Source organism: Haliaeetus albicilla, chromosome 1, assembly GCF_947461875.1.
Source record: "Haliaeetus albicilla chromosome 1, bHalAlb1.1, whole genome shotgun sequence".
In the NCBI taxonomy this organism is placed as follows: domain Eukaryota; kingdom Metazoa; phylum Chordata; class Aves; order Accipitriformes; family Accipitridae; genus Haliaeetus; species Haliaeetus albicilla.
Genome location: NC_091483.1, coordinates 9,690,484 through 9,718,371, shown reverse-complemented (window position 1 = coordinate 9,718,371; position 27,888 = coordinate 9,690,484). Strand labels below are relative to the sequence as shown.

The window sequence follows — 27,888 nt, the reverse complement described above, 5'->3', positions numbered from 1 at the left end:
AAGGCCCATGAGAAATCATGGCACAACCATATCCTCCTGTTAAATCTACGTGAACTCTGACCTAAGTGTGATGTATTGTCAAAGGTCACACAGAAAGGTAGTGATAGCCAAAAATTTAAAAACCTATCGTTAATCCTAGTCCTTTTCCTTGGATACGAGAGCTGTCTTGCAAATACTGCATTTGCCTATTGAGACTTATTTTTTAAGAGAGAATAATTATTGCAATTCTGTCCTACCCCATTAAATACCTGCATGTTGACCTCGAAGATTTCTCTAGATATAGAACTGCTGTTTTAGAGGATTTCTTTTTTAATTGCAGGGTGATTGGAAGTAAGTTGTTTAATTGAGCAAAGTAGACTTACTATAACAGAATTTCCACTGGGCTATTGAGTGCCGAGGCTTTGCCACTTCTTTGCAATATCTGCTCCGTCTGAAACATTTTACTTGATTCTAGCTCTTTGACTCACTGAGGCATATTGTGTTATTTAGATCTAAAATATCTGTTACCACAGTGCCGCTTCCGTTGTGAATACAAAATCTGCCTCCACATGGTATCTCAGCTAAAAGCTATATTTTACAGACTTTGATTTCAGCTCTCTTTTATGACAAATACTAATTTTTCCCCTCAATAAGCTAACTCCTTTCCCCATTTCAAATCATGCTAACAGTCTCTTACTTTTTTTGTTTTCAGAGAGAAAATCAAGAAAGGTCTTAAAGATTTGGAGGAGGTAAAACCAGCAGGTGACACATATATACATGAAGGATTAAAACAGGTAGGCTTTACTCATCTTCTTGCAATCAAAATACCCTCTGTTCTCGCCCTTTGGATAACAGCAGCAACAACCTGTAACATAAATGGACTGACTGTATGCCTCAGTCTGTTACACTCAAATCTTTTTGGTTTCCTAAGTGGTCCCAAGATTGCCCAGATACTATGCAAATCCCATGCAGAAGATTAGCCATCACAGAAAATTGCCATATGGAATTTCTTTGACTTGATCCTTCGCGGTAAAGAGCGGTTGTGAATTTAACAGCTAACACGGCATACCAATTACATGGTAAATAGTTAAAACCAGCTTTGTAGGGCTCTGAGTCTAACAGTGCCTTCTAGAGCATGAGCTTATGGAGGGTTTACTGCACAGATCAGCGTTTTCAAGACAAATGGCCTTAATTTTGGACTATCTCAATTACGGAGTTCCCAACTGCTGTATTTTCTTGAGACGTACAGTTAAAGTATACTCTGGGATTTTGCTGAAAGACTCGGGCCCTGAAGGTCAGGATCGAAGCTTTCACTGTTATGGATGGAAACTCATTTTCCTCCTTTATGCCTATGGAGCCAAGTCTGAAATTGTGATCTGCGGGCTGAAAAGCTAGGCAAACAGAAGTTTGTTGCCATTTAAAAAAAAAAATATTTAGTTTTAAGCCATTCTTTTTACATCTTGGAACCTACTGACTGGCATTTCAAATCTGGGGGTAGCGAAGGAAACCTTGTGGTGGATCTAAAGAGAAGTGAGCTTCACAACTCAGAGAGTATCTGTCCTGAAAGAATCAAGTGTTTCCAAGGGTTGATCAGTTAGTGACCCCAGCACTTTGGAGGCAGGCTCACTGGTGACTGGAAAATACTGATCAATGATTTCTTTGTTAGTAGTGACTTAAAGGGAGGCAGAGGATTGTCACGAGAGATGGGTTTCAAGATGAGGCTGAGTGTTGTTTCAGAAGCTATATTCACTTAGAAGATGCATCTTGGTAAAAAGTTCAGGTGTAATTTTAAGCTGGATAAATATTTTTTGTTTCCAGGCCAATACACAAATTGCGAAGCAAGGAGCCTCAAGGTTTTCTAGTATCATCATTGCATTGACAGATGGCAAGCTGGATGGTCAGATTCCCTTGTATGCAGAGAAAGAGGTGAGCGCTAGGTGAAAATTCATGTTACATTCTGGAGAGTTTGGGTGTTGCCTGTTGAATGAAAAAATGCTTATTCCTCTCTTCTCTTCTGGGGCAGGCAAAGAAATCCAGGGAACTGGGAGCTAGAGTTTACTGTGTGGGTGTCCTTGATTTTGTACAAGAACAGGTAAGAACGTTACTATTTTAGATTACTAGGCAGTCCCTTGTCACAGGGCTTTATACAGTTAATGTTAAGTAATACAGAAATTAATTTTACTTACATTAGGCAGTATAATGTCTTCTCTGGCTCAGGAAGCAGGCACTCAGATGTGTACATAGACGTAAATAGAATGTGTGGGTGTCACTTCCATTGCTGAGAAGGCCCGTTGGAATTACCCTTGCTAACTGGAAGCTGCCAGCAGGAAAGGATGCAGGCAAAACACCTTTCATGAAGTTGGCAACCAGATTCGGCTACAGGTCGCATGAACAGAGTAGCTATAGACAAGCGTCAAGCAGCATGTATAACAGCCTTGGGATAAGAAAAAGAAAGAAGGATCCATGTCCTTCATTGACTGAAAGCTCGTCCAGAGTTGCTATGTCCTAATGAAGGCTGGAGCTACTCTTGTACCGTGAAAGTGACTTAAATGGAGAAGTATACGAAAGACTCTTTACTATAGAAGGCGTGTAGAAAGGCTTTTTAATGGAAGGCCGAGCAAAAAGGGAAGGTAATTGTAGGAAGAGTTAGGAAATCACTGCAAAGATACAGGCCCTACAAGGTTTCTTTAATGTGGTGGTCTGACACGATGGCTAGCCACTATACCACTTTGTTAGCTGCAGTCGGTTGTAGGAAGTCCTCCCATTTAGAAAAGTCCTAGTTAGCGGTGAGGGAACTCAGAATTTTCCTTCTCTTTGCAGAGATGATGTCAGTTGTTTTTAGACATCCATTTACATTTTAAGGGTGAAAAGCAGCGTGACGAATTTAGTTTGCAAAGTGATTCACGTGTTTGCACGTGTTTTCTCTCCAAAGCTTGAAAAAATTGCTGACACGAAAGAGCAAGTCTTCCCTGTCACTGGAGGATTCCAAGCACTTAAGGGGATAATCAATTCTGTGAGTATCAGGCAATAAGCTTAATATTTCCTAAAGATTACAGCATACTCCCCAGTCCCACTTACTTTTCCAGGCAGAACTGGTTCCTAAATCAGTAATTGCAATATATTAAGTTCTCTCCTCCTTATCTTAGAGACTCAGTTCTGTAAATTAACACTGCTTGCCACTCTTGCAATTATTTATGTTCAGACCTCGTGTGGAGTTTGAGGACTCCGTACCAGTGCGGTGAGTTTGAAGGGGATGCATTGATGAATGGCTGCTGTAGGTTTAGTCTGAAAAAAATCAGGACTGTTACTGCAGGAGAGTTGAGAACAACTGGTTAAAATCATTAGGAATGAGTGCAATTTAGGAAATTGCCCAAATCTTTGTATACAGAGAAGCATTCTAAATACATAATTTCTGCTTGACTATAACCACTTGTTTTCCCAGTAAGCAGTAAGACTTTGAGTTCCTTTTCCTCAGCATGCCATGAGAAACTCCCATCAGTGAGATGAGGCCATTCAACTAATGACTCTGACTGGCAAGAAGGGATCAAAGCAAGAGGAGCATTTTGGTTGTGATCAGTGGCTTGACAGGATTTTAGCCGTGTGTCAAGAGAACACCTTTGGTTGTGGGGACCTGATTTATTTGCATCATCTTAAACTAAAGGCTCTATGTTTTATGCAAGGTTAACCGTGCTGCTGCTGCATGTAGGCAGCAGAATGGAAAAAAGCTTACTGTCACAAGTCAAGTCAAAGCCAATAATGAAATCCTTTTTCTGAGAGAGATCCCACTATAATTCATTTCCCTTGCCGCCTTTTTTTTTTTTTTTAATAAAGAAAGGATACTACTCACAATACACGCTGTTACGCAGTCGTGAATTTATAACTTCCCTTGAATAGTGTGGTTTTTGTGGAAGTTAATATCATAATGAAACAACTTATTTTCCTTCTTGTTGCTTAAATCAAATGTAATTTCAGAATCTTCCTTGCACATTCTTAAGAGATATAATCCACCTTTTCATGTAGTGACATTTATTTTCCTGAAAAGATAGTACACCCCATGTGGTACTGCTTTTTAAAAATCTCATTCTATGCCATTTTAAAGACTTAAAAGAATCAGCTATCCTGCTAGTGCAAAGCAACGCAACATTGAAGCCGCTAGTGGTAGACTTATGAATAAAAGCTGAAAGTTTAACCCCAGTTGATTATGTTAAGTTTCCAAGGATACTGCATTTCAAAATGCATATGTCAAGATAGAACTAGATAAAGGACTAAAGACATTTGCGTTCGGAGTTTCCCCTCCAATGAGGGTCACTGACCTGCAGATTGGACCCTTCCAAGGAGTCAGGTTTCTCCAGTCTTCCTCCTCTTTGATGCAGCAGCAGGAGTACGATCGCTTGAGATTTCTGAAGAGCTCAGCTTGAGGAGTCTGTAATTCAAACACATGGAAGATTGGCATAACCTGTAGGTTGTCCTGTTATCCCCCATTCTCAGCTGAGGTATTTTTGGGCAGTCTCTGGCTAGTAGCAGTGTCAGTCTGCCTCTTTTATACCTCCCAGGAGCTTCCAGGCACCTTCACTTTTTTGTGGACAGAGCAAGGGAATCTTTTCTGATAAGATCTGGCAGGTGGTCTTTGCACAAGCCTCAGTCCAGCTTCTTCTGGCACTTGTGAAAAACCCGAGTGTAAAAATCCCAAATTTGTGCCTATCATAGCTGTAGAGCAAGAAAAGACGTACATAATGGCAGCACCTTGTTTTAAGATAATGGCTTAGCGCTGACAGGGACTGTACAGAAAAAGCAAACTTTAAGGACACTGTTCTACAGCTTGAATGCATTGCCTGCTTCTTTAAGCTATGACTGAATTCCTGAATTGTTTAGGATTTTATTTAACAGACGGGAGCTGAAATAGGCGTTTCAATGCTTGGCTTATTGCATATTTCTGTCCATAAAAAGACTCTTACGTTGTGGCTGCCGGGGCAGTGGAAGATGTTTTTCCTGATAAATAAAGGAGCATGAGAAGGCCTTTCTGATAGGAAACATACCAACTGACTTCAGTCTTACCTGCATCAGTCTCATTTGTTGAGATAAAGGATCAAACAAAACCAGTTAGTACTAGTGATTTGATAGCTCCTGAGAGCTTTTAGAGGCTTGAATATTGTTTACAGCTTTCTGAGAAGCACTGAATCTAACTGGAGTTTTATTTAGCTGTCAAGGCATTTGAAACTCCCCTTCTCTCTTCTCTAATAAGCACATTACATGTATTTGTTGGAAGGAGCGGGAGAACAATACCCCGCCAGCACCTCTGTTTTATTGCAGAGCGTGGATGAAAGTATCCATAGGTAGGGTTTTTGGTGGTGGTGTTGTGTTCTGTTTTTTGTGTGTGTGCGTGCTTTTTTTTAAATGCACGCGTGGTGGCTACATTAACGTGATCTTTTGATATGCTGTAATTATAACTCAATTTTCTTTGAGGGGGTTTTGACTGATAGTGCCAATTAATTCTCATTGCATTATGAAATTGATAAGCAGATCTAATTGAACATGAAATAGTCACAGTTTTCCTTTTTATTTGCAATTATAAATCCATTTCAGTTTGCAAGTTAGCTAGAGAATGCAGGCTCAAAGAGACACTCTGTCGTAAAAGGGAAAGCTAATTTCAAAACAGATGAAAATGAAATGCCCATGTCACAAACATGCAGAAGTATTGCTTAAAGTGTGGTATCAAAGGTGCAGTTGTGAAACCCTCCATGAACATCACTGTTGAACACTTATTTAGAAAAAAATACACTGTTTACAGAAATGGTAGTGACCCAGCAATTAAACCCTAAAGCAAAACTACAACACAAAACCATTCAGTAGGAATGATGGGAGGAGCTGCTCAAAGCCTCCAATACATTTGTCTCTAAGGGACTCAGCTGCAAAATTTTTTGGCTGCTACGTTGTTATACTTGTATCAAATTCCAGGAGAACTGAGCACTTAATCTTCATGTGTCAATGGAAAAAAAAAGTGATGAGCTTCATCACAGAATATCTGTTAGAACCTGCTTCTGCCGTTGTTGGAAGCCTAAGCAATTATTCCAATTTATTTTCTTTAGACTGATACACAAAATGTGTTTAATTGTGGCCAGGGATTAACAGTCAAGACAGTTGAGATTATTTAGAGAAATAGAGAAAACCTAGCTCAGATGTTGAAAAGCTTGCATTGTGTTTTGACTGCCTTCTTAGTTCAGATAAAATCACAGTGAAGTGAGTAAGGATTTAAGCATCGCCATGCTGTGTTGTGTTTCTGTTGAATAACATCAACTAATGATTCAAAACTCTGTGCAGACTTCTGTGAAGAGGCGACCGTTTTGTGAAGTTTTCAGCTCTTCTGGCATTGCTAATATCTAACTTTACAAAGCAGTAACTAAACAGCGTTGTCAGGGTAAATAAATCTAAGCAAAAGTCTAGAGCTTAAAAGAAAAATGCTGAAGGCAAGTTATTATGGTATCAGGAACATTACTGATGTAGTTTGGCTGATAGTTACATGGAGCATGGCCTCGTGAGTAAGTCATAGCAGTGTGAGCTGTAAGGGTTTGGAAGTGCACAGTTTGCATCACCATGTGACAGTTCAGCACTACAGAAGACAATGAAACCCATTCTTCTTTGCCTTCCTTTCCTATATATGATTTATGCTGTTGTTGTTGGTTTTTTTTGGGTTTTTTTGTTTTTTTTTTACCCCATTTGCTAAAGAACCATTTGGGAATGTATCATTTACATTGTTAGACCTGAGTCTGTCTGTCATAACCAAGATAGCACCTTCCTGCCTGGCTTCAGGGGGACTGTTGGTGAGGCTGCACATCTCTTCATACAGGGGTGCTGGGCTGTAAGCAAGCAGTCTGTAAGCAAGCTAACTCAAGAGTGCCTCACTTGCATCTGACCAGATATGGTCCTGAACCAGCACTTTAATCGGGAGAAACTGTGGAGACTTTTTGCTTATTAAATAGCTCAGTCAGACTCACAATTTGGCTAAGGGGTCAGTTTTTGCGAGGTGACTAGAGACTGTGGGGCTGACAGCCTTGAGAAAGTTGGATAGTATCTCAGGCATCAGGTAAACTCTTCTTTGTAACGCAAAAAACCAGTACTGGACTCCCTGTCGAGGAGGGGTGCAGAAGATGTTTGTATTCATAGAAGCAGGAAATGTGGCCGTTCTGAACACTGCTCATTTTAGCTGTTTGATCACTTATGAAATGATGAATGGAGGAATAATGAGAAGCAGCAATTACATTAAGGAGCTGGGAGCCAAGGTGCTGCTACCACCTGAATCAAACACAGAGTCTTTAGACAAGACAGTATCTTTCATAAGGCTGATGTTTCTGTAATGTTCCCATAACATTCTGCTGTAAATCAGTATGATGTTTTATTTGCAATTTTGCCTGCAATTTTTTTTCATGGTTTGCCTACTTTCATGGCATGTTTCTGTGTCTGTGGTTTGCACAACTTAGCCAATCTGAATTGCTTTTGTGTGCCACGTTCTGAAAAACAAATCCTGTCAAAGATCCCTGCTTCCCCTTTCGCTTAAGCAAACACAAGTCCTGCTGATTTATGAGTGAAACTTGTCTGGTTGTCTCTGCAGGCAGAATTGGACAAGGCTTGTGCCTTCAAAAGTTACATTAATGGAACTCGCTTTAGTAACATTATTAGAGTGTGTGACAGTTCTAAGTAGACTTAAACACATTTTTATACTGAAGTGAGTTGGCAGCACTCAATACAGGAAGTTAAAATATATTTTGTACTTAGGAAACCTTGCAGAAAATTATCAGATAAGACTACAGGAACTGATACATGCAGAACTTAAGAGGAAGTAGTCAGTTTAAAAAAAGTTCAGTCCAGAATTGTTTTGTCTTTACTTGTCACAAAATTTCTTAAGAATTCTACCTGAGAAGGATTACAAATAGAATCATTAAGCTCTCTTTTTTCTTGCTCATTTTGTAGGTGCTCAATTCTGAATTGTTTATTTTATGTGGGAAAACCACCCTTAAACATAGTGGACAAAAAAAATTCATGGAGACATGCAAGCTGAGCCGTTGCATCACCTAAAATATTTTTAACTGAAGCTAGATGGTCTCCAAGTTGGCTGAGCCCCTCAGGGAAAAACCCTCATCCTTAGCATAAACTTTTAAGTTTGTCCAAGAAAAGTTGTGAATTCATAGATAATATTGCAACAAAATGATAGACTCTGTAAGTCCTGAATGTCAGTATGGACAGCCCCCCTACAGCTGTACCTTGACTACTGCATTCAGCTCGGCAGATCTCACTGCAGGGATGGTATTAAGAAACCCTGGAAGAAGGTTAGCTAACAGTATAACTGTGAGGGGAGAGGGACAGCATGGCAGGAAGGAATGATTCTTGAAGAACAGAGCAATACATACATCAGAGGTTCTTTTCTTAGGTGGAGCTTTTTTTGTGAAAATGCTGGCACTGAAGTGAATAGCACCACTTGCTACGTGGTACCTTACCCCACATGATGAGATTTCTCAACATCTACTCAAGTATCCATTCCTCGGTGAAAGGGTAACCTGCAGAAGAAGAAACCTCAGTGTTTGTAGGATGTAAACTCCAGGGCTGAAGTGGAGTGAACTTAGAACCATCAAATGAGCGTTCCTAGGAAGAGTAAAATTGAACAAAGGTTTAAATGCATCGAGGGTCCTTAAAAAGCAAAATAATATTTGTAACATACCCAGTGGCAGACTCTTGCTAAAGCGGTATAAGCAGGTAGTGCTATAAAGATCTCACTGCCTAATTGTAAAAATTCTTTGCAGTAATACTCTTGTCGATGATAGAGGGAAATCTGCTCCGCTTGTAAAGAACAGTCGGCAAAATCCCTCTAGCTTTCAGATTCATTTGAGCAACAGTGAAGGATATGTATTGAATATCCAGAGGGGTTCCATGTCAGTTAAATGGTTCCTGTATCAATCACTGTGCATGAGAATGCATTCCTACCTTTTAAGTTACATGGGTTGGTGACAGCTAGATCAGCAGGGCCCAAAAGGAACCACTGTGCAAAACGTACGTGGCAGTGGCACACTCAATAGCTCTCAGTGCTTGACTAGTCACTTCTCATCTTCAATGTGGTGACATTCAGTGTCATTGTCACTTGTACCCCAATGCCTCAGCAGAGAAAGGGGCCACGCAGGCTGTTGAAAAGAGTTGGTGAAAAGCAGACCTGTACCTGTGTGCCCTATAGTCTAACAAAAAAAAAGTCAGCAGGGGAAGAGAGGCATGGGGAGACAGGTACAGGGAGAGAGGTACGTGGCCCATGCTGGACAGTGAGTCGGTGCCGGAGGGGCGAAAAGAATGAAGTCTAGCGAGTGATAGTCAGTTATGTTGAGGTAGGCAAAAGCTGTTTCATGCGAAGAACAATTTTAGCCTTTAGGTTATTTAAAACTTACTGCAATGACTTTACAAAAATGTGCCCCAGCCTCTCTCCGTCAATCTGATGCCTTCTGCTGTAGATATGCTATCAGCAGCACTTCCTTGGCCTGACCTGGCTTTTGCACTGAGGTGATAGTGAATTATTAAACTTGTACGAGTCAGTCAACATCTCCCACTCTTACCTGCTGTAAGGCAACAAGACAGGTCAGCAGAGTTCATATTTATGGAGAATGGGAAACTTAACTGCAACCGTTAGTGCTCCAAGGTTCGATGTTCTGGTAAATAAGCGGTATCTCTAATGTGAATGTTTACTGAGCTTCTTCTGTCTCAACTGCTTGTGTCTCAGTGGCCAAGTTATAGTAATCAGGGACTACCTTATTTTAAAGTAGTTGATACTAATGCCCTGAGCCAGCTCAGCTCACTAGAGCTGAAATTCCTCCCTAGTCTACCTTGCTTAGAGTACGCTGAGTCTGCTCCCTGTTTTTTCCTTAAACCGTGACCCTCAACTGCAGATGAGGGGAGGAGGGTCAGCCAATTGACTGCATGCTGTTAAGATTTTTCAAAAGCAAAATCAGCTTAAACAGTTCATTATCAATTATACATCAACTTAATTGGATCATTTCCTGTAGGAACAAAATATGCTCAGTTTATGCACTGGGAATCCAGGAAGCGAACTATTAAACATTGGGGGGGGGGGGGGGGGGGGGGCAGAAATGCAACAAGTTATCATTAAAAGAATTATTCTGATTAAATCAGTCATCTTCTTTAATCCCCTTGGATGGTCTACTACTCAAGCTGCACTGGGTGCAAGGTTTAGAACTAACATTGGGCTATGTTTTCCATGCAATTGAGACCGAGTAGATAGTTTTGGGAATTACTGCATGTAGTTGTTAGAAGGAATCAATGGCCTGGAATAGAATGCTTTCTGCTCTACCCTTCACTGCTGTGCAGCCCTTAATTTGACATTCTCTGACATATTACAAACCATATAATGTTCTCCTGGAGAACAGAGAGCTTGATAAGCCAGCAACATAACTGACATGGTTCCAGTTTGTGTGAGCATGCATGTGCCCTGTGATTTGGATTTGACTTGTCATCTATCCCTGTGTGGCTATCAGTTCTGTTACATAAGGGATGCTGTAAAACTTGCTTAAGATGAAGCACAAGTCCAAATGAAATATAGTGTTTCCTTAGCAGTAAGTTGATTTGAGCCAGATTTTCCTTACTAATTAAAAAATAAAATAAAATAGCCCAAACAACTTTTTTCCTGCTATGGAAAGTAACAGTTTGTCTTGATTCTTATTTACACTACTTGATAAGTAATGGGTTTAGGGTTGGTTTTAGTAATTTGGGGCTAAAGGTTCTGATGCTGTTAAAATACACATCTCTCAGGACCCACAGTTTTGTCATCTACATTTGGTTTGCTCAGTGACTGCAAATGAGGTGCTCCTTAGACGTGTAATTAGAATATTCTCACTAACCTGACACTGCACCAGGCTTCTCTCTGATGGTTATTTTATGCAAGACCATATGGCTCAGGGATTTTTTTCATCTAGATAGGGGACAGGATAGCAACCCCCCCCCCCCCTTTACCCTTGCTCTTTGTCTACGGCATTGCTGAGCAGTGTCAGGAAGTAGGCTGAAATTGGCAGTGAGTTGTAGTTAAGAGCACAGATGTTTGGCAGCAGATAGAGCACAGATAGTTTGGCATTAGGTATTAACTGCTGTAGTTCCTTTGCCTTGGCTTTGTTGGAGAGAGGCATCAAAATGGTGTTTCCTGTGAAAGCAGGTGTTTCATTCCAAGTTACCTTGAATTGATTGTCTTCCATCTAGTGTGAGGTGGCCCTGTTGCCTCATTGCTTACCGCACAGCTGAGCGCTGGGAAAAAAATGGGAAGTCACAGGGCTTGCTTTAACACAGTTAGGTACACATGATGTGGAACTGAGCCATAGATATAATATGGAATCTCATTTTGCATATGGATCCCTTGTTTTGGGGCTGTTTTTTTTATAATACTCTTTTTTCACTAAGTTGGTATTACAATGACATGGACCTTGTGACACGAACTGAAAGAATAAAAAATTTCACTTCAGAAACAAGTAATTAACTTTGGGCAGTTTAAACATTAGTTGGTATATGGAGAAGCTGGCCTAGAGCCTAAGGTGTGCTGTGAAGGTGCTTCTAACTTAAAGATCCCAAGTATGATTAAGGTTACTCAAGTGTAATCAGTGAAATCAAGGGCTCTACTTAGATTCATTTTCTCTTGTAACCTACTCCAGCTTTTTATCTTTAAAGCCTAACTCCACCACAGTATAAGGGGGCACAACTCATATTCAGGTAAAAAAAGCAGCAACTGATGAATAAGAGAAACCTGTAATGATACCGGCATATATACAGCCTAAGTTTTTCACCACCCTGATTTCACACATGTTCACTTCTACATGCTGTAAAGTTCAGTGAATTCAGTATGAAAAATACTGATCTATGGACAGTCAGCACTTCATTCTCTAGAACAAAAAGAGCAAATGAGTCCATTAAACCAATTAAACATCTCCTGCTTCACTTCCATTTCCTTTTTACTGCCTCAGCAAGAGTGGAAAATAAAAAGTTTTAAGTTACAAGAAAAAAAAAGAAGCTGCCAATAGTACTTCTAAATGACTCATAGAAAAATAAAAACACATGGAAACATGGGTTAAGCCCAGTCCTAATTCAGCCAATCAGCACAAATGAAGCAAAATGACTTTAGGATCTAAAGTAAGCACCTGTGTAAACTCAGTTTTGATAGGTTCTGCTTGATTCACTGCAGCCAAAGAGGCTGCTAGCCCAACCTAGCTCGAAATGACTAAACCAAACAATAGTACAAAACAGTTTTCGTGACGCGTTCTTCAGAGGAGCTTTGCAGCTCTGAACTGGGATGAAGCTCAAGAAGATACTAACTTACCAGAAAAGGGACTAACTCAGGAGCCCTGTTCGACAAGCTCAGGTTCACACAGCTCCAACCCAGCGTTTACAGACTCCATTTATGCATGCTGCTATGCCTACCACTTAAATAGCTGCTCCCCAAGCCCCAGGTGTACAGGTGCGTGCCATTCCCTGATCAGCTCTTAGTGGGAGCCAAAAGGTGTAGGCAATCCCTAATCAGGAAACAGCCCACAGAACTCGAGTATTACAGCTGACAGTCAAAAGAGCCTTTGTCTATGTGCACAGATCCAACTGAGACTAGTAATACTAAAGGTAGTTTTGAGTGCTTGTAAGTTATCAGAGCCCTCTCAGACGCTGTTTTGTGAGTTAGCTGTAGTGCGTGCCATCTTCCCTTTCTGCTACCCTTTTTTCAATACATTTTATTGAATTAAGTATCTGTATTTAGCAGTAGCAATTACAAGGTTGTAGGTTTTCCACTGCATCTTGATTGCGGGTGGAAGTAAAGGAGCTGCAGCTCTTGGCGATGCAGGTTTCATGGTTAACTGAGAGACACGCTTGGCACAGTATATGAGGAAAAGCACATCCTCTTTGCATGTTACACTATGTACGTAGCTTCTCCAGTTTTAATTATGTTTGCAGTTTACCATATTTCCTAGATCTGCTTTCCTCATGGTTGGTTAGATTTTGCTCACTAGGTGTTGTGTTTACAACATCACTAGAGAAAATGATGAATCCCACATGTGGAAGGGAGCAAGGAAAGAAAAGAAGGCGGAAGTCTCCACAGAAAAGCCACTGTCTTGAGTTTGCTGTTAGACTAGCATTTAAGTGTTTTTTTTTTAGTGTTGTTTTGCCATCTTTCTGAATTGTGCAGTGCACATTTTGCAGTGAGTGTACGCATGACTGGCTGGCGGAGTATCAATAGGCAGTGCTTCAGTTGCAAGCTCAGAGTGCAATGAGCAGGAGCTAATACTGCTGTAAATATATTTTTGCACAGGGACTGTGGAGGTGATCATATTGCACTGTCAGCATGTTTTGCACATCTTGCCATACCTGAGTACAATAAAGAAGATTATTTTTTGAAGGCGAACATTTTTTTCCTCTTTAAAACTTGGTTCTGGAAGTAGCAAGTTAGATGCATTTGTTTGATTACAGTACATACACTTTTGTTCACGGAACCATATTGTCTTCCCCTGTAAAGAGTCAAGCCAGCCTGGTTTGGGATCGGCTTCCAGTGAGCAATGATGTAAACAAAGAGGTGCATGTTTGAAATGGAACCGTAGGGAGCAAAGGCCACCGGTGAGTCTGGAAATCCTTAGTTGTTCCAAAATATTAACATGCCAAGTCTGATCAAAATGTGTCAAGGAGCTTTCTTCTTCCAGCAGTTCACGGTTATACTAATCTTTAGCAGGAAGCCAACACCCTGCACGTCCATATATCATTTTCTACTTTCAGAACAGTAGACTTAAAATTTTTTATGGCGGTTCAATAAAGAATCCAGCTGTGCTGACGACCTGCCCAAAATCCTGAACTCCGCGTGCAGTTCCGGGGAGGAACAGATGCCATGCGAGTTATGATTTATGGTGCTGACTGCTGCCAAAAACTTTTGAACTGCATACTGGGGCTAAGCAAAATCGAATGGTGCTGTGAAATAAATTGACACTTAGCGTGTTTTGTTAATTGTTCACGTACAGTTGGGTTGCTCGTGGCTCGTTAGTACTGCATTGTTCTCACAATTTCTTGGAACATGAAATTCATTAAAGTGCTGGAAGGGAAAGTTGTTGTTTTAGCCTGCATGTAACACTGTACCGCATGGTACAGCTCTGTTCCACAGTATGTTCTGAGTGTATGGTAGTCAAAATACTTAAAAAGCTGCAGGAGCCACACTGCTTTACTGTTTAAATTCTGAGAACTTCTAAGAGACAGTAGCAAGGGTGAAAAGTGAGTCACAGCAGAGCTAGGCCCAGTCTGTGACAAGTTAAAGAGGTACTGGAAGATGCAGAAGACACGTTTTCTATTGGAAGAAGTGTTTGCATAAAGCAGGGGTGAGATCTATGACAAGGCAAAATTTATGAACAGAGCTGGAGTTTTCAAAGACTGTAAGCACTAGTGAGCCTTATGTCATCTTGTTGTTTGGCTGCTGTCGTGGTTTAACCCCAGCCAGCAACTAAGCACCACGCAGCCGCTCACTCACTCCCCCCCCATCCAGTGGGATGGGGGAGAAAATCAGGAAAAGAAGTAAAACTCCTGGGTTGAGATAAGAACGATTTAATAGAACAGAAAAGAAGAGACTAATAATGATAATGATAACACTAATAAAATGACAACAGTAGTAATAAAAGGATTGAAATGTACAAATGATGCACAGGGCAATCGCTCACCACCCGCCGACCGACACCCAGCCAGTCCCCAAGCGGCGAAAAACCCTGCCCCCCCCCACTTCCCAGTTCCTAAACTAGATGGGACGTCACATGGTATGGAATACACTGTTGGCCAGTTTGGGTCAGGTGCCCTGGCTGGGCATGAGAAGCTGAAAAATCCTTGACTGTAGTCTAAACACTACTGAGCAACAACTGAAAACATCAGTGTTATCAACATTCTTCACATACTGAACTCAAAACATAGCACTGTACCAGCTACTAGGAAGACAGTTAACTACATCCCAGATGAAACCAGGACAGCTGCCTTTTTGCAATTTATTGCAGGGACATGTGCCTTTTCTATGCTAATGGAATTAGTTGCGTAGGTATATGGTTTGTGCAGCTTAAATCTAACAAAACATGATTCTGTTTTTCAATTCAGACACGTACAGGTCAGAAACTGACAATGTTTCTGTAAAACATCTCTAATTGAATTAAATGTTTATTGGCAATAAAAATGCTAAGCCTCTTATTTAGGAAGCGGGCTGGGAAGTTTATGTGAGCTTTCGGGAACCTTCTACTGGGAATTGCGTAGAAATCCATGCCACTGATAAGGATTGATATGGATTTTAAGTACTGATTAACAATCAGGTTGTTCAGAAAAAAATTCGCTAGGTGAAAAGTGGTCCCAAACTTTATCAACTTTATAAAGTGGATGGACTTTGTACAACTGTTTTAAGAAAAATTTACATGTGTACTTGTTTGTGCCTGGGGAGGATTAAACTTATACTGAACACAAAACTGTCGGTGGCTTGTTAGCCTCTGAAATAGCTTGAGAGATGGAGATAGGTGACAATCAGACAATGTAGGACTTAAAGAGAAAATTTGAATGCTAGTTAGCTGGTTCAGGAGCTAAACGTTTCTGGTTCTGGTTGCTGCATGCTTTGCTGCTGTCAGTGAGCTGATAGAAAGCGTTTGACGGTAAGAGTTGAGTACATGGAGACTCCTCTAAAGGGACAGAGCCTCGAGAGCTGTGTGTATGGCCAGATTCTACAGGACTGCTGTGGAAGGAAGCTGAGTCTAATTTTCTGTATGGGACATCAAAGCCTTGATCCAGCAAGGGACATCTTTAACTGGAAGCCAGGATCTCATCCCACTGTACTGAACACATTATTATTATGCTTAAAGTTAAACATGCAGATAAGGAATGTGATAGCTGGCTCACAGACAGAACTGGGCAGTCCAGCAGCTGATTTACGAGTGACCTATTCAGAAAAGAAAAGCTTGTTTGGCCAAATAGAATCCAAGCTTAAGTTAGTGAGTTTACATCAAGGGTGAATTTGCTTTTGAGTGCCCATGGGATAACTCAGATACCTTTGTTCTGATAACTTCTGCTCTCAGAAGTATTCTGAAATGTTTAACTTGCATTACTGAAAAATGCTATGGAAACCGTACAGTATGCATTCACTTAATGGCCATAAGATGTGATTTCATTAAAAGCCTTAGACGCTCCTCTGCCTTCAGCCAACCCTCAGAAGCCATGCTGGGCGGTGTTTCCCGTGCTGAGCATAAGCTGCATTCATGCCACTTGTTATTGAGGTAGCTGTTGTAGTAACTCTTCATAGAAAACAGCATAACAACATTTTTTTCATCTTAGATGCTCAGCGGCTGCTGCTGCTGCAATATGGCAGTGATGCAACACATCCTGTATATAGAGGAGCCACAGAATAGGGTTCCCTCAGCAGTATGTTGTTCTGTTGTTTTTGAACAAGAGGATGTTTCGGGCCTGAATTTCATGTCTCATTTTCTTCAAGTACAAGAGACTGACTGCTTTGGAAGAGCAGAACTCTGCCGCCTTCCCTTTTCCAGCAGCCACACATGCTTCCTAACAAGTGTTAAAATGGCAAGCTCAGAGCCGTGTTTTTGATGTGATCCTCTGCACTTTGATTAGCATCTGTGTGTTTCCAGCTGTAACCAGTTCCACACAGGACAGTTCTGTCTCAGACTTGGAAGAACCACTCTGTAGTTCCTCCACACTTCTCCATTTCTGAAGCTGTAAGACAACAGGACGCAGGCTGACATGTTTCAACTCTGGTTTTGCACTTTGGTTTGTGGGAAAATGTTGCTTTCTGGGACGGCTAGCATTCAGGGAGGAAAGCCTTTGCAAGCCCAGGAGAAGAGAGCCCTATATTTGGTGTGGAGCTCTGGAAATTAAATGGATGACGTCAACTCTTTGCATCTCTCCCTGTATGCTGTTCACCTAAGGCAATTTATAGTCTTACTGGATTTTTTTTTTATGTCAGCATAGTGTTTAACTATCCTATCCAAGGATGGCCTTATATAGTGATTATTTCAACTTGTAGTGATTATTTCAACTTTCCTTGTGGGCGTTAGGTTTCTAAATAATGAATTTGCAATGCCAGATCATTCTCTTCGATTATCCTCAACAGGTAGAGAGGGAGCATAGTACAGATTTTTGTAGAGTTCATTTTGATCTTGCTGACTTTGCGGCCTAGGTTTCCACAGCAAGATAGTTTAAAGTTCATTTTAAATTTTACGCATGCAAATTATATGCATGCTTTGGTTTCTACATTGCCATAGTTAAATGTGCTTTGTAACACACAAGTGAAATGGCTCCATTAAAAGCTATTAATGTTGAGACTGGTCGGATCCCTCCTCTTGGGCTGCAGAAGAAGCGGCAAGGATACTAGGTTTCAGCTGTGTGTGAAAGCTGCCACGCACTATGCATAAGCCCAGTGCTTACCCCTTTCAACCGTATGGTAATGCACCAACATCCTGAAAAGGGGAACTTTGACAATTAACATGCATCTTGGAAAATCCCTCCTCAGCTGTCGCTGAAAGATCATTCCACAGGGTACTAGGAAGGGTGAAACAGGAACAGCCCTGATATGGAGATATGAAAGCATATTAAGTAATGAACATGGATCATAAGGCAAGATGAGTGAGATGCCTTCACATCATTCCTCCTAAAGAAAAGAGACAAGCCTTTTATTGGAGTGCACCTGGAGGGAACAGCTTGCATGGAAAAAGTGAGAAAAAGATTAAAACAGATAGAAAAGAGCATGAGCCAGAGCAAGAAAAGGGTAAAGAAAGGCCACAAGTTTCTATACATCCTTTTAAGATGCAAAAATCTGTTCTCCTCTCCCGCATGTGAAAGAACAAGTGGTGACTGCTGTCTTGGAAAATATTTTCAGGTTTTCTATTGTGACAGCTAAATGCTAGTTACCATAGCCTTGTGAGCCAAACCATTCAAAGTGATTGTGCTTGGGACATCTAATGGGATTTGACCCTTTGCAAGAATGCTCTGATTTTTACTTAATTGATGGAAAATTCGGTTCTGCATCTTGTTTCAGTGTTGCTTAGACAGAGTGTTGAGAAGAACCCAGAATTTAAAAGGTTGAGCAAAGAGCTATCTGTATACTTTTAGGTTGGTTCCACCTGATTCCATTCAATTCTTTACAAGGTTTCTTTTATTCTGCCTCTTAAGGTTACTTAATGATTGTTGTTGAAGGGAAGGAGGATTGTCAGGGACAAGGCAGATTTCTACACCATTACCCTTTTTTTTTTTTTTTTTTTTTTTTTTTAAAGCATGGGCTATCAAGAAGCTTTTTGAAGGATGGAAAAGAACTAGGTAAACTTATAAAAACAAGTTTTGGTATTTTCACACAGTTTTTTTTCCCTAGTGTAAGCTTTGTTTGGGTGAAAATGACAGTTTTAGGCCACCACACTTGCCAAGAGACTGAGGATCTTTGAACAGTACAGCTTTCTCAAGCCAAGTTGAGAACAGCAATGATTAAAATGATGAAAAATTAGTGTCAAAGGAATTGTTTATTTCTAGGAACAGTATTAAACCCCAGTATTTTCCTGCTTTACATCAGGAGCAGCACATCTACATGTATAAATATGAATTGCATGCTGCCATGCAGGAAGTCAGTGTATCCTGAACCCTATATTGAAATTGTATTTTGTTCATGGATTGTGATCATTTAACCTAGGCCATATTTTATCTCAGTTGGGGTTGGTTCCTCCTCCCCAGTTTATTCTTAAATCCAAAAGGCGTTAAGCATGTCCAAATACGTTCTTTTCCTGTTTTATATTGCATTTGGAAACACAGTGTTAGAAAAATCACTATCAGTTACAGTGCAATTGCAGAAGTACTACTTTCCAAGAAAAGACAGGTTATGTCCATCATTGTCTTCCCCTCTCCCTGCCTCGCTAATCCATATTGTGGCCCTACTTAATGAGACAGTGGGCAAATGGGGTCACGATAGGTGTTGAAAAGTTCCTGTCTTTATAGTGCTGCTCTAAAAAAAGTTAATGAATTCAGTGGGCTTTGATACGGCCAACTGTTAGATCTGTACTTCGTATTAAAGCAAGTCTATAGTCTCATTAACTTAAACTGGACTATTCATCTCACTCAGTCTCTTCAGAAGGAATAAAAAAACAGAACATGTTTTACAGTAAAGGAATAAAATGCTTTACTGCTTATGCACAAAATATTCCCCCCCAATAAACTAAGCAACACTTCCTCTTTCTACACTGAAATAGGAATCAAAAAGCTGAGTCCTTTTTTGGAATTGACATCACATCCTTAGCTAATATAAACTGATCAACTTGCACTGAACTTAAAGCTACATTCTTTCCAAAGATCTCTATTGCTATCATCCAAATATATGCACCTGCAAGGTCTCCAATTTTTCAAATACTACTTAGTGTTTATGAATGGGTTTTGAAGCACTGAAAAGTTAATTTGTGCACAACAGTTTGTGTGGAGACGGGTGATATGGGCAGTGTTAAATGAGGCCAGCTCTTCTTTTTTTGGAGCTCGGCATGCTTTTTGTCATAACAACGACAAATACCTTGTTGTTTCTACTGGGCCTGGATATGTAGCAACAGAAATCACTAGCAAATAGTGTAGATGGGGCAGGGGAGGGGGAAGGAAGGAGAAAGGAGTTAAGAGTAAGAGTTACATTTACTGACAGGCCAGTTCAGGAACAGGCAGAGTTTTGGCAAATGGAGATGAGGGGGGATAGTAACAGGTCTTTCTACTATGCATGTGATTGCAAGGACCTGAACTGATTCCATGTAGTATTATATATGAATGCCTGCTAAAAATATACCACTTATGACACGGAAAGCTATATAAAGACATCGTGAAAGTTTTCTGAGTGGGAGGAAAACTAAAAACCATTGGGAGAAATCACACATTATCATGCGAAGGTAGAAGAAAGTTGTGGATTGTTTGAGCGTGTTTAACCCTACAAGATTCAAGAGACTCATTCCCTTTGAGTTCGCAGAAATCCTGTTACCTGCTTAGAGAGGGGGATTAACATTCTGTAATAGGTATCTCATCTCCTTCCTGGACAACAATAACAAATAAGAGATGGAGGCCTGCTGTGGGACTGAGATCCTAGCAGTGGGAGGACAGTATGGTCTCCCAGCTAGATTCCAGCAACAGTTTTAGTCAGACAAGCTCAACCCATTCCTTCTGAGATGCACCATTTTTGAATGGAAAATGAAGTGCTCTGCAGTAGTCAGCGCCTGGGTGCTATTTATGCCTCTGCTTAAGTGACCATGGATAACTTGATCACTTGATGTATTTGTAAACGGTAAAATGTGACTTTGCTGAAACTAAGGGTAACATCTGAGACCTTTGTAAGTACAGATCAGTCCAAGGAGTCTAGTTCCTCCTCTCTCTTACATCCCATCCCTTGTATTTCTAAGTCACCTGTAGGAGTATTGTTTTGTTCCAGCCTTTTGGAAGAATATTGCCTGACTGGTTGAAGAATCCAAGCAGGCTAACTGCTACAGCAGTGAAAAAACCCCATGCGACAGAAGGCAGCGCAGTCAAGCACACCGTGTGTTCTTGCTGTGCTTTACGTAGGGCAGGATGCCAGCACTTGGAATAACCTGCACTTGGCTTGACCCACAGATTGCTGGAAGACCGCTTTTGACTGGATTAGGTTTTGGATCAGGCTCCTTGTGACTAATTTTTGGCTTAAACATTAAGACTGGAGTTCATGGAAAATTATGTTAGGGATCTGGACAGAAATTTCAAGACCAAGATCAGACATCATTATGTATTGAAGGCTGTCCCAGATTTAATAAACTAATCCAAGTCTTGTAAACTCTTTGGAAACTTGACTGTGCAGGCGTGCAGAAGTTTCACATGGTCAAGGCAGTGTCCTACAAAGTCAGACTTAATGCAAATCAAACCTGTAGCTGTGTGCCTGTATCTTCTGGGGGTAAGCGTTTGTTTTAAAGTAGTATTTCTCACTGAAATAGCACTCTGAAACCTGTTTATGACTAGTTTCCTCCTTTGCAACAGGTTTTGAAGCAGTCATGTACTGAAATTTTGTATTTGGAGCCATCCAGTGTCTGTGTGGGAGGTAAGTTTTTATAATTCTAAAATAATACTTAATTATTACAGGACTGTGATTTCCTTATTTCACCCAAAGAAAAACCCCAGATGTCTCTAGAATAAAACATCTCTACGAAAAAAATCCTCAAGGAGTTTAAGAAAGATCAGATCCTTCTCTGTTGACTCATTTTACCCCTCAGAGGAGCTGTCTTCCAGGGCCTACTTTCATAGTTTAGGTAATGCCTGTAGTAGTTTGAGATGCATTTATCTGCCCCTCTCCCACTGGCCATGCTGTGCACTTGCCCTTGTATTTAAAGCAATTATACTTATTCCGTGACACTTGCATACTATTTTACCTGTGGTCATGGAGTTAGGTTCTGGGAATCCTGGTGACTTACGTTCATATAAATTCTTGACAATATTTCTAGTGCCATGCCCCAAATCTGTGGAGTGTAAGCAGTAAAGCATTTGACTGCATTTTTGTGCATGGAATGCACAAATACATTTAAATACATTTAAGAAGAAGAGTTGCACAAAATTTTAAGGGCTTGTCTTCTTTCTGGGTTTCACAACCCACACGTAGTTTCAGACCAATCAAAAAAAGGTAGTTGCAAAATCTCCTTATTTTGATGTTTCTGTAAAAACATGGATCATCTCAATGAAATTGGTGGCCTTGGTAAACAAACTGTTTTCACTCCTCCTTTGCACTGTTCAAAAATAGTGTGGCCCTTAGTACTGTTTCCCTGGAAGTTGCCTAAGGAGAAATGTTTTCTTCATCTGGCACTTCAGGTGGGCCTGATCCAGGTTTGGTGAGTTGTCTTGTTACAAGACCCAGATTTCTCATTTATCAGAGTATTCACTGAGAAACTGTTTCTCACCGTGCAGTTGAGCCCCAGATCCTGTTGCCAGTCAGAATCAACTTCCATTTTAATAGGGCTGCCTCAGGGATAAAGATTTGGGAACAAATCTTTATTTTTCCTATAGTGACCTAACTGAAGAATGCAGTACCAGGGGTCAATTAAAAAGGAGACCTGAGCAAGTCTGAAGCATTACTACGTTGTGGTTCATTTATTGCAGGCTGTATTGAAACTCTACTTGTCTAATTTACTGCAGTGCACTAAAGATTGGTGATTTCGGGTTTTGCTTTTCTCTCCAGAGGAGTTTCAGGTTGTTCTTAGAGGAAGTGGCTTAACCCTTGGTGGGAAAACCGATGGTGTTACTTGTACCTATCAGCTGAATGGAACTACAATTAGTAAGTATTGAAGTTTGACATGATATGCCTTTAGATTTCCTAATAAGTGTTCTACTTTGCTTCTCGTTACCTCATTTAATTAAAATCGTACGAGGAAAAATATCGAAGAGGAGGAAAGCAGGAAAGCTCTGAGGATTAGTAAGAGGATGCAAGTGACTTCACATCTTGCTCAGGGGTTTGAATCGGCTACCCATTGCCATTAGCTGTAAACTGTGACTGGTGTTTGGCAGCCCAGATGGCTGTGTGAATTAACATGGTGGCAAGTAGGCAGATGTTTGCCAATGAAAAAAACATGAACACAGAGTGTACCAAGTTCCCCTTTTTGTAAGAAGGCCCAGGCCAAGACACAGGCTCTCATCGTGATTCCAAAAGGCACCGTTTCCCGAGGTGCACTCACCTTGTTCTCTTGGAGCGTCTCTGCCCATTCTGTCTGCTGTGCTAGATGTATCGCCATTGTGCTGTTTGTTTCAGGGGCTTGGGTGCTGCTCCTGACCCGGAGTCAGTCCTCTTCGTGGAGCTCCTGCAACAGCATAGAATAAGGCCAAGTCAGAACAGGTGGTACTATTTTGTCCCTGTATTTTGACATGGTTCTTCAGCTCAGTGTCCCAAGCAGCGCTCTCCTCCAGGAGTGGGTCTTGATGCAACCAGATCCCTAACTGGACTCTAGTTTCCTGACCTGTGGAAAGCAATTCTGTTTCAGACAGAGTGACCATGGCATCTTTTACAGGCACTTTTCCTGTAGCTTTATCTGTTTGGGGTTTTTTTTGGGGGGTGGGGGGGTCAGTGGGGTGGGGTGGGTGCAGATGGGCATTATGTTTTTTTTTTTTTTTTTTTTGTTTTTTTTTTTTTTATTGTTAGTACTCACCCTTGGCCAGGTGTTACAATCCTTAGTTATTCCTTTGTCAAACTACAAGTGTCACAGGGGAATGTTTCGGAGTGGAATGCTGCAGAAGTTAGAAAAGCTCTAGAAGTAATTGAGAGGCAGTGTAGACTATTTTCTTCTTGCTATCTGATTAAGTAAGTATGCTCATGGAGAATTTAGTTTTCAGTAAAATATTCAGGGCTTGGTCTTCTCTTGCTCAGTGCATTAACTTGCAGCAGGGCAGATGAAAAGTCATGCTGGAATTTGGATTAGTCTCCTTGTGCTGCTCTGTTCCGTGAACTGGCGCAAGGTAGACGATGGTGGAAAAAATGCCATTAATTGAAACCTCCACCATTTTTTTAACCCAGAAACTAAAGTGGATGGCTAGTGTAAATACATCCAACTTCTTGCTCTAAGTGGTATCCCTTAGAAGCAAGCCAGACTGGAAAACGACCCAAAATGGACCTGTAGAAAAAAAGCCAACTCATTTTTTCCCTACCTACTGTCTGATTTTTGTATTAGCCTGTCTTGAATTCCTACCCAATTTAACATGTGTTTCCAGTACATTTTCTTGCTTACTCTGGATATCATATATACTTGAATGGGCTGCCAATCTCTCCTGCCTGTTAAATATCTAAAATAATCTGGAAGAATAACAGAATAGCACAGTAGTTCTGGATAAAGGCAACGTGTGTAAATAAAGTCTGCTTGTATAAATTTCCCTTCAGTTTTAATTCTAATTGTCACCTTTGTTTCCTACATTAAACTGTAGCTTGCTTATTTAAACTTGTTGCATAAATTAGCTTCGTAGAGCTAGAATTTGCAATGTGGCAAAATTATTGCTTCAGTTGTGTATTTATTATCATGGTGTACCTTTCTTACTTGGAGAAGCAGGGAAACAGACTAGTTCAGTTCCAAATGAATAAAACTCATTTCACACTATATGGGGTAAATAGTTGAGACATCAGTTACGTGACCTGAAGATAATTAGAACTTAAATTTTCATTAAAGTGGCTGGTTTGCAAGTCATCAGCACTCCTCAGTTCTATTCCTGCTTTGCTCCTGACTTCTTGTTTACCACGAGCAGTTACTTCTCTACAACTCAGTCTGTCCATTTGAGAAATTAAAACAATAGCCCGTACCTTCTTCATGTCACTGTTTTGAAGCTTGCATCAATATGGTTATGTTTGTAGTGGCATTTGTACCATTCGATACTTGCTGATGGGGAGTGCATTAAGGTACTGGTGGAGATAAGGACCGATAGAACACGAGAGTTAAGGAGGGATTTAGCCATTTTCCATAAGTGTCACAAACGTAAACCTCCTCTGTCCTGCTGGCAGGTGCTACTATCATACTAAAAGTTTTGGCATTATTTAGTAGCAATGCTAGCAGTGTACGCCAAATAGACTTAAGGTACTTAACGATTGGTAGGTTGCGGTGCTGTTTGAATTCAGGGCTGTGCTGTGCTGCCAATGATTGCTCCTAGGAACTTGGATTTTGATGTGCTCCATGCTACAAATGGGGGATGAATCCACTGTGGAGGGTGTCCACAGGAAGCTGGCAAGGATGCGCAGAAGTTCAGAACACAAGCTGTAAGGAGGGACAGAAAAATTCAATTTGTTACATCTACAGGAAGGGAAGAATAGCCAAAGTAATTGTTAATTACGGGCTGCTAAAGGGCTGAATATAATAAGCTGGACTCTCCCAGTCCACTTACTTAGAAGAGAACAAGAGGCAACAGACTTCAAATTCTGCAGCAGATCTAGGTGAAGCATTAGGAGAACGGTTCTCACTGTAAACATTTCTTGGGCCTGGAATAGGCTACCTAGGAAGCCTTTTAACAGCTTAGATGAGTGTCACTGAACAGTATCTGAAGCATGTTGCCTTCTTTAAATGACCTTTTGAAATATTTTCTGACTCTGGTTTCTTTGATTCTCTGATTGTTTAGTCTTTTATAGCTGTACGGCATGTATATGTCTGCTTTGCCACGGTAGAAATAAATATACTTGGACAGGATGAAGCCCTCAAATATTTGCTAGCATCTGATGTGAGAATTTCCAACTAGATCTCTGGGCTGCTTTTTTTTTTTCTTGGCTTCAGGAAAGGGTGCGCTAAAGCACACGAAGGGAGGGGAATGGCATAGCGATGTATTTATTATACGTTGCAGCGTAAAAACACAATCTGCTGTATGGGGTCTTGCCAGAGGCCTGCTACAACCCACCCGGGTTCTCATCTTCAGCAATGGACAACAGCAAATTTTTAGGGAGTAGTATAGGAAGGAAATAGGGAAACTTGATGTGACCCTTACCCTGATACACAAGCTCACTGTCTACAGCTCTGTGCTGGGCTCGAAGCGCTTTTGTCTCAGAGGAAACCTAAAAGAGAACAGTGGAGCTGGGGTGGTCAAAGGGCTAAGAAGGGTGCTTTGAGCAGTAGTGGGAGGAAGGAGGTGGTCCCAAGAAAAGGAAAATTGCTCCTGTGTCATTGCGTTCTCTATGAAAAACTGGCAGTTGCTCAGCAGAACCCTCATCATTTGAGGGCATAATGGAGGGTATTTGCATGAGGATGTACTTTAATGTTAGAGTTCCCCTAACTGATAGCCTGGGCTGCGCTTTGGGATCAGCCCCAGAGCAAACCGTTATTTTGCCAGTTCTGGTTTTAAAAGATGCATTTGGCATGTTTCTCTTTTTGCATTTATAAAGAACCATTACCAAATGCTAGAAAGGAAACCTGCCAAATGTAGCTGTGGGATAGAAAAATAATCTATGAAACATACCATTAAGACAAAAACATATGGCAATGTGCTAATCCCTCTTCCCCACCTCACAACTAGCCCCAAATCTAGGCCAAGCAGTCAGTCCAGATTATAGCACATAAGAAAAGCTCATTTATGCTAACAACTCCTCCTTCGGCTGCCCCTGAACTACTTGTATGTCTGCCTCTTCCCTAAATGCAGGACAGAGTTATCTCCAAGTTTATCTGGCAGATCATTTATCTGCTCTCACCCCTAAATCAGAAAATAGTCCATGCTTGCAGGAGCAGCTCCAATACAGAAAAAACCAGTCCTACTGTGGGGAAGTCTGGGAGGATGGTTCTGCACACAGGAGCGGAATGTTTCCCAGCTTACCAAATACGTGAGGTAAAAGAGCTCCCTCCTCTCCTTTTCACAGCTGCAGAAAAGGAGCGCTCTGCTGGACACAGTGCTCTACTAATAGATGCTTTATAAGTATGAGAGATTTGCGAACAGCTAGAGACTCAAAAGCATGAGAAACACTGGAGAAGTAGACACTCCCATCACAGCTAGTAAAAAAATCCTTGAATGCAATGCACAGGGTTGGAGCTAATGAGAAACAAACCTTCATCTTCCGACTCTTAGGAAACTCCTAATAGTGTTCTCAGTCTTTGTAAAAATGGTCTCGATTCTAGGAAATTATCTCTCCGGAAGAGCATGAGCTGACTTGAGTAAAATAAAGTAAGCAGCATAACGTGGGCTCACACTCGCATTTAAAGGCAACTCTGGATTTGTATGTTCGAGGTGCAGCTTTAAAAAAAGCAGTAGCTTTATTCCCTAACTTTGGCCTGCTTTGCTTGCAAGTTCCAGACATTACCAAACCAGTAACCAGCATACTGTGAGAAGGGAAGGGACTTTATAGCATGTTCACACATCAGCTTCTCATTTACGTAGCACAGTATATTGAACTCATGTGATTTGTTTTTTTCAGATGAAAAGCCAAAAACAGTGGAATCTGATTTTTTGCTCTGCCCTGCACCAATCCTATACAAAAGCGGCCAGTAAGTACTTGAAACAAACGTTATCCGATGTTTTGCTAGAATTGGACCCATTATTGCTGATGTTAATCATGAGAGGTTTTGGCTAGAGGCAGTCTTTTGTTGGTTTCATGGGGGGTGGTTTGTTGTTGCATTCTTGTGTTATTTCCCTAGTGTATTTGCCAGCTTTGGAATGGGCTTTAAATACTCATCTGTGACCAAACCAATTTGGACAGTGCCTTAAAAATGAATATTCAGCCAGTTTATTAAACACTGAAAAGGTCTGGCTTGTCATAAGTTTTATGCAGATTAGCTGTTTTAACAGGGCATAATATGCTCTCTTCTGGATAATCTTTAGGCTCATTGTTAAATAGATTACATTATCACTGACACTTACAAGCTATTATTAAAATTATGTGTCAAGATGCGTACCACTGCTCAACATGTAATGATAAAACGAGGCACTAATTTAACAACGGCAGCAATCTCGTAATAGCACAGTGGCTAAACTGCAGTTCTAGCCTTATTCTATGTGTCACTGGCCATGCCTACACATTACTTCTGGCCCTCTGAGAACTAATCCTTCCCTTCTCCTCTCAAATTCAGACGTGCCCTAGGCTTTTAAGATCACTTCAACTTCATTGTTCAGATTTGTGAAATGCTAAGCTGATCAGAAGTCAGAAAAATGCATGTCAGGTCTTGGCCCTGTAGCAGGGCGAAGGCTTTCGGGCTGTTGACTTTCTCCCTGTTTAACAAGTAGTTCTTCTCGGAGAAGTTATTTGGGATGAGGTCAATATTAATCCGATAGGAAGCACAGCGGTTCCTTACAGCTCTGCATTGTCATTTTTCTGTGGCAATTCTTAGCATTTTAAAAGCTAAGCATATCGCATAGATTATTTTCACTAGTTAATTTTCTGAGTTAAGCAACAATCAACTGCCTCAGTTGTGGTGTAAGACCAAT

General features: G+C 40.9%; 1 protein-coding gene and 1 long non-coding RNA gene across 3 annotated transcripts in view; one reads left to right on the top strand and one right to left on the bottom strand.

The window, feature by feature from the left end:
• Positions 1–27,888, top strand: part of ANTXR2 (ANTXR cell adhesion molecule 2) — a 120,232-nt gene that overhangs the window by 10,725 nt on the left and 81,619 nt on the right. For both annotated transcript variants that reach the window (XM_069778904.1, XM_069778895.1), the window contains exons 4-10: positions 692–773; positions 1,798–1,905; positions 2,003–2,071; positions 2,912–2,992; positions 21,013–21,073; positions 22,202–22,297; positions 26,882–26,951. In XM_069778904.1, coding sequence (XP_069635005.1) covers positions 692–773; positions 1,798–1,905; positions 2,003–2,071; positions 2,912–2,992; positions 21,013–21,073; positions 22,202–22,297; positions 26,882–26,951 — 567 coding nt within the window. The remainder of the gene's footprint in view (positions 1–691; positions 774–1,797; positions 1,906–2,002; positions 2,072–2,911; positions 2,993–21,012; positions 21,074–22,201; positions 22,298–26,881; positions 26,952–27,888) is intronic.
• LOC138684701 (uncharacterized) overlaps positions 1–27,888 on the bottom strand; it is a 67,749-nt gene that overhangs the window by 6,481 nt on the left and 33,380 nt on the right. The window contains exons 6-8 of the long non-coding RNA XR_011323951.1: positions 24,302–24,749; positions 22,695–22,817; positions 4,293–4,402 (exon numbers count right to left, since the gene is read on the bottom strand). This is a non-coding gene — a long non-coding RNA (uncharacterized lncRNA). The remainder of the gene's footprint in view (positions 1–4,292; positions 4,403–22,694; positions 22,818–24,301; positions 24,750–27,888) is intronic.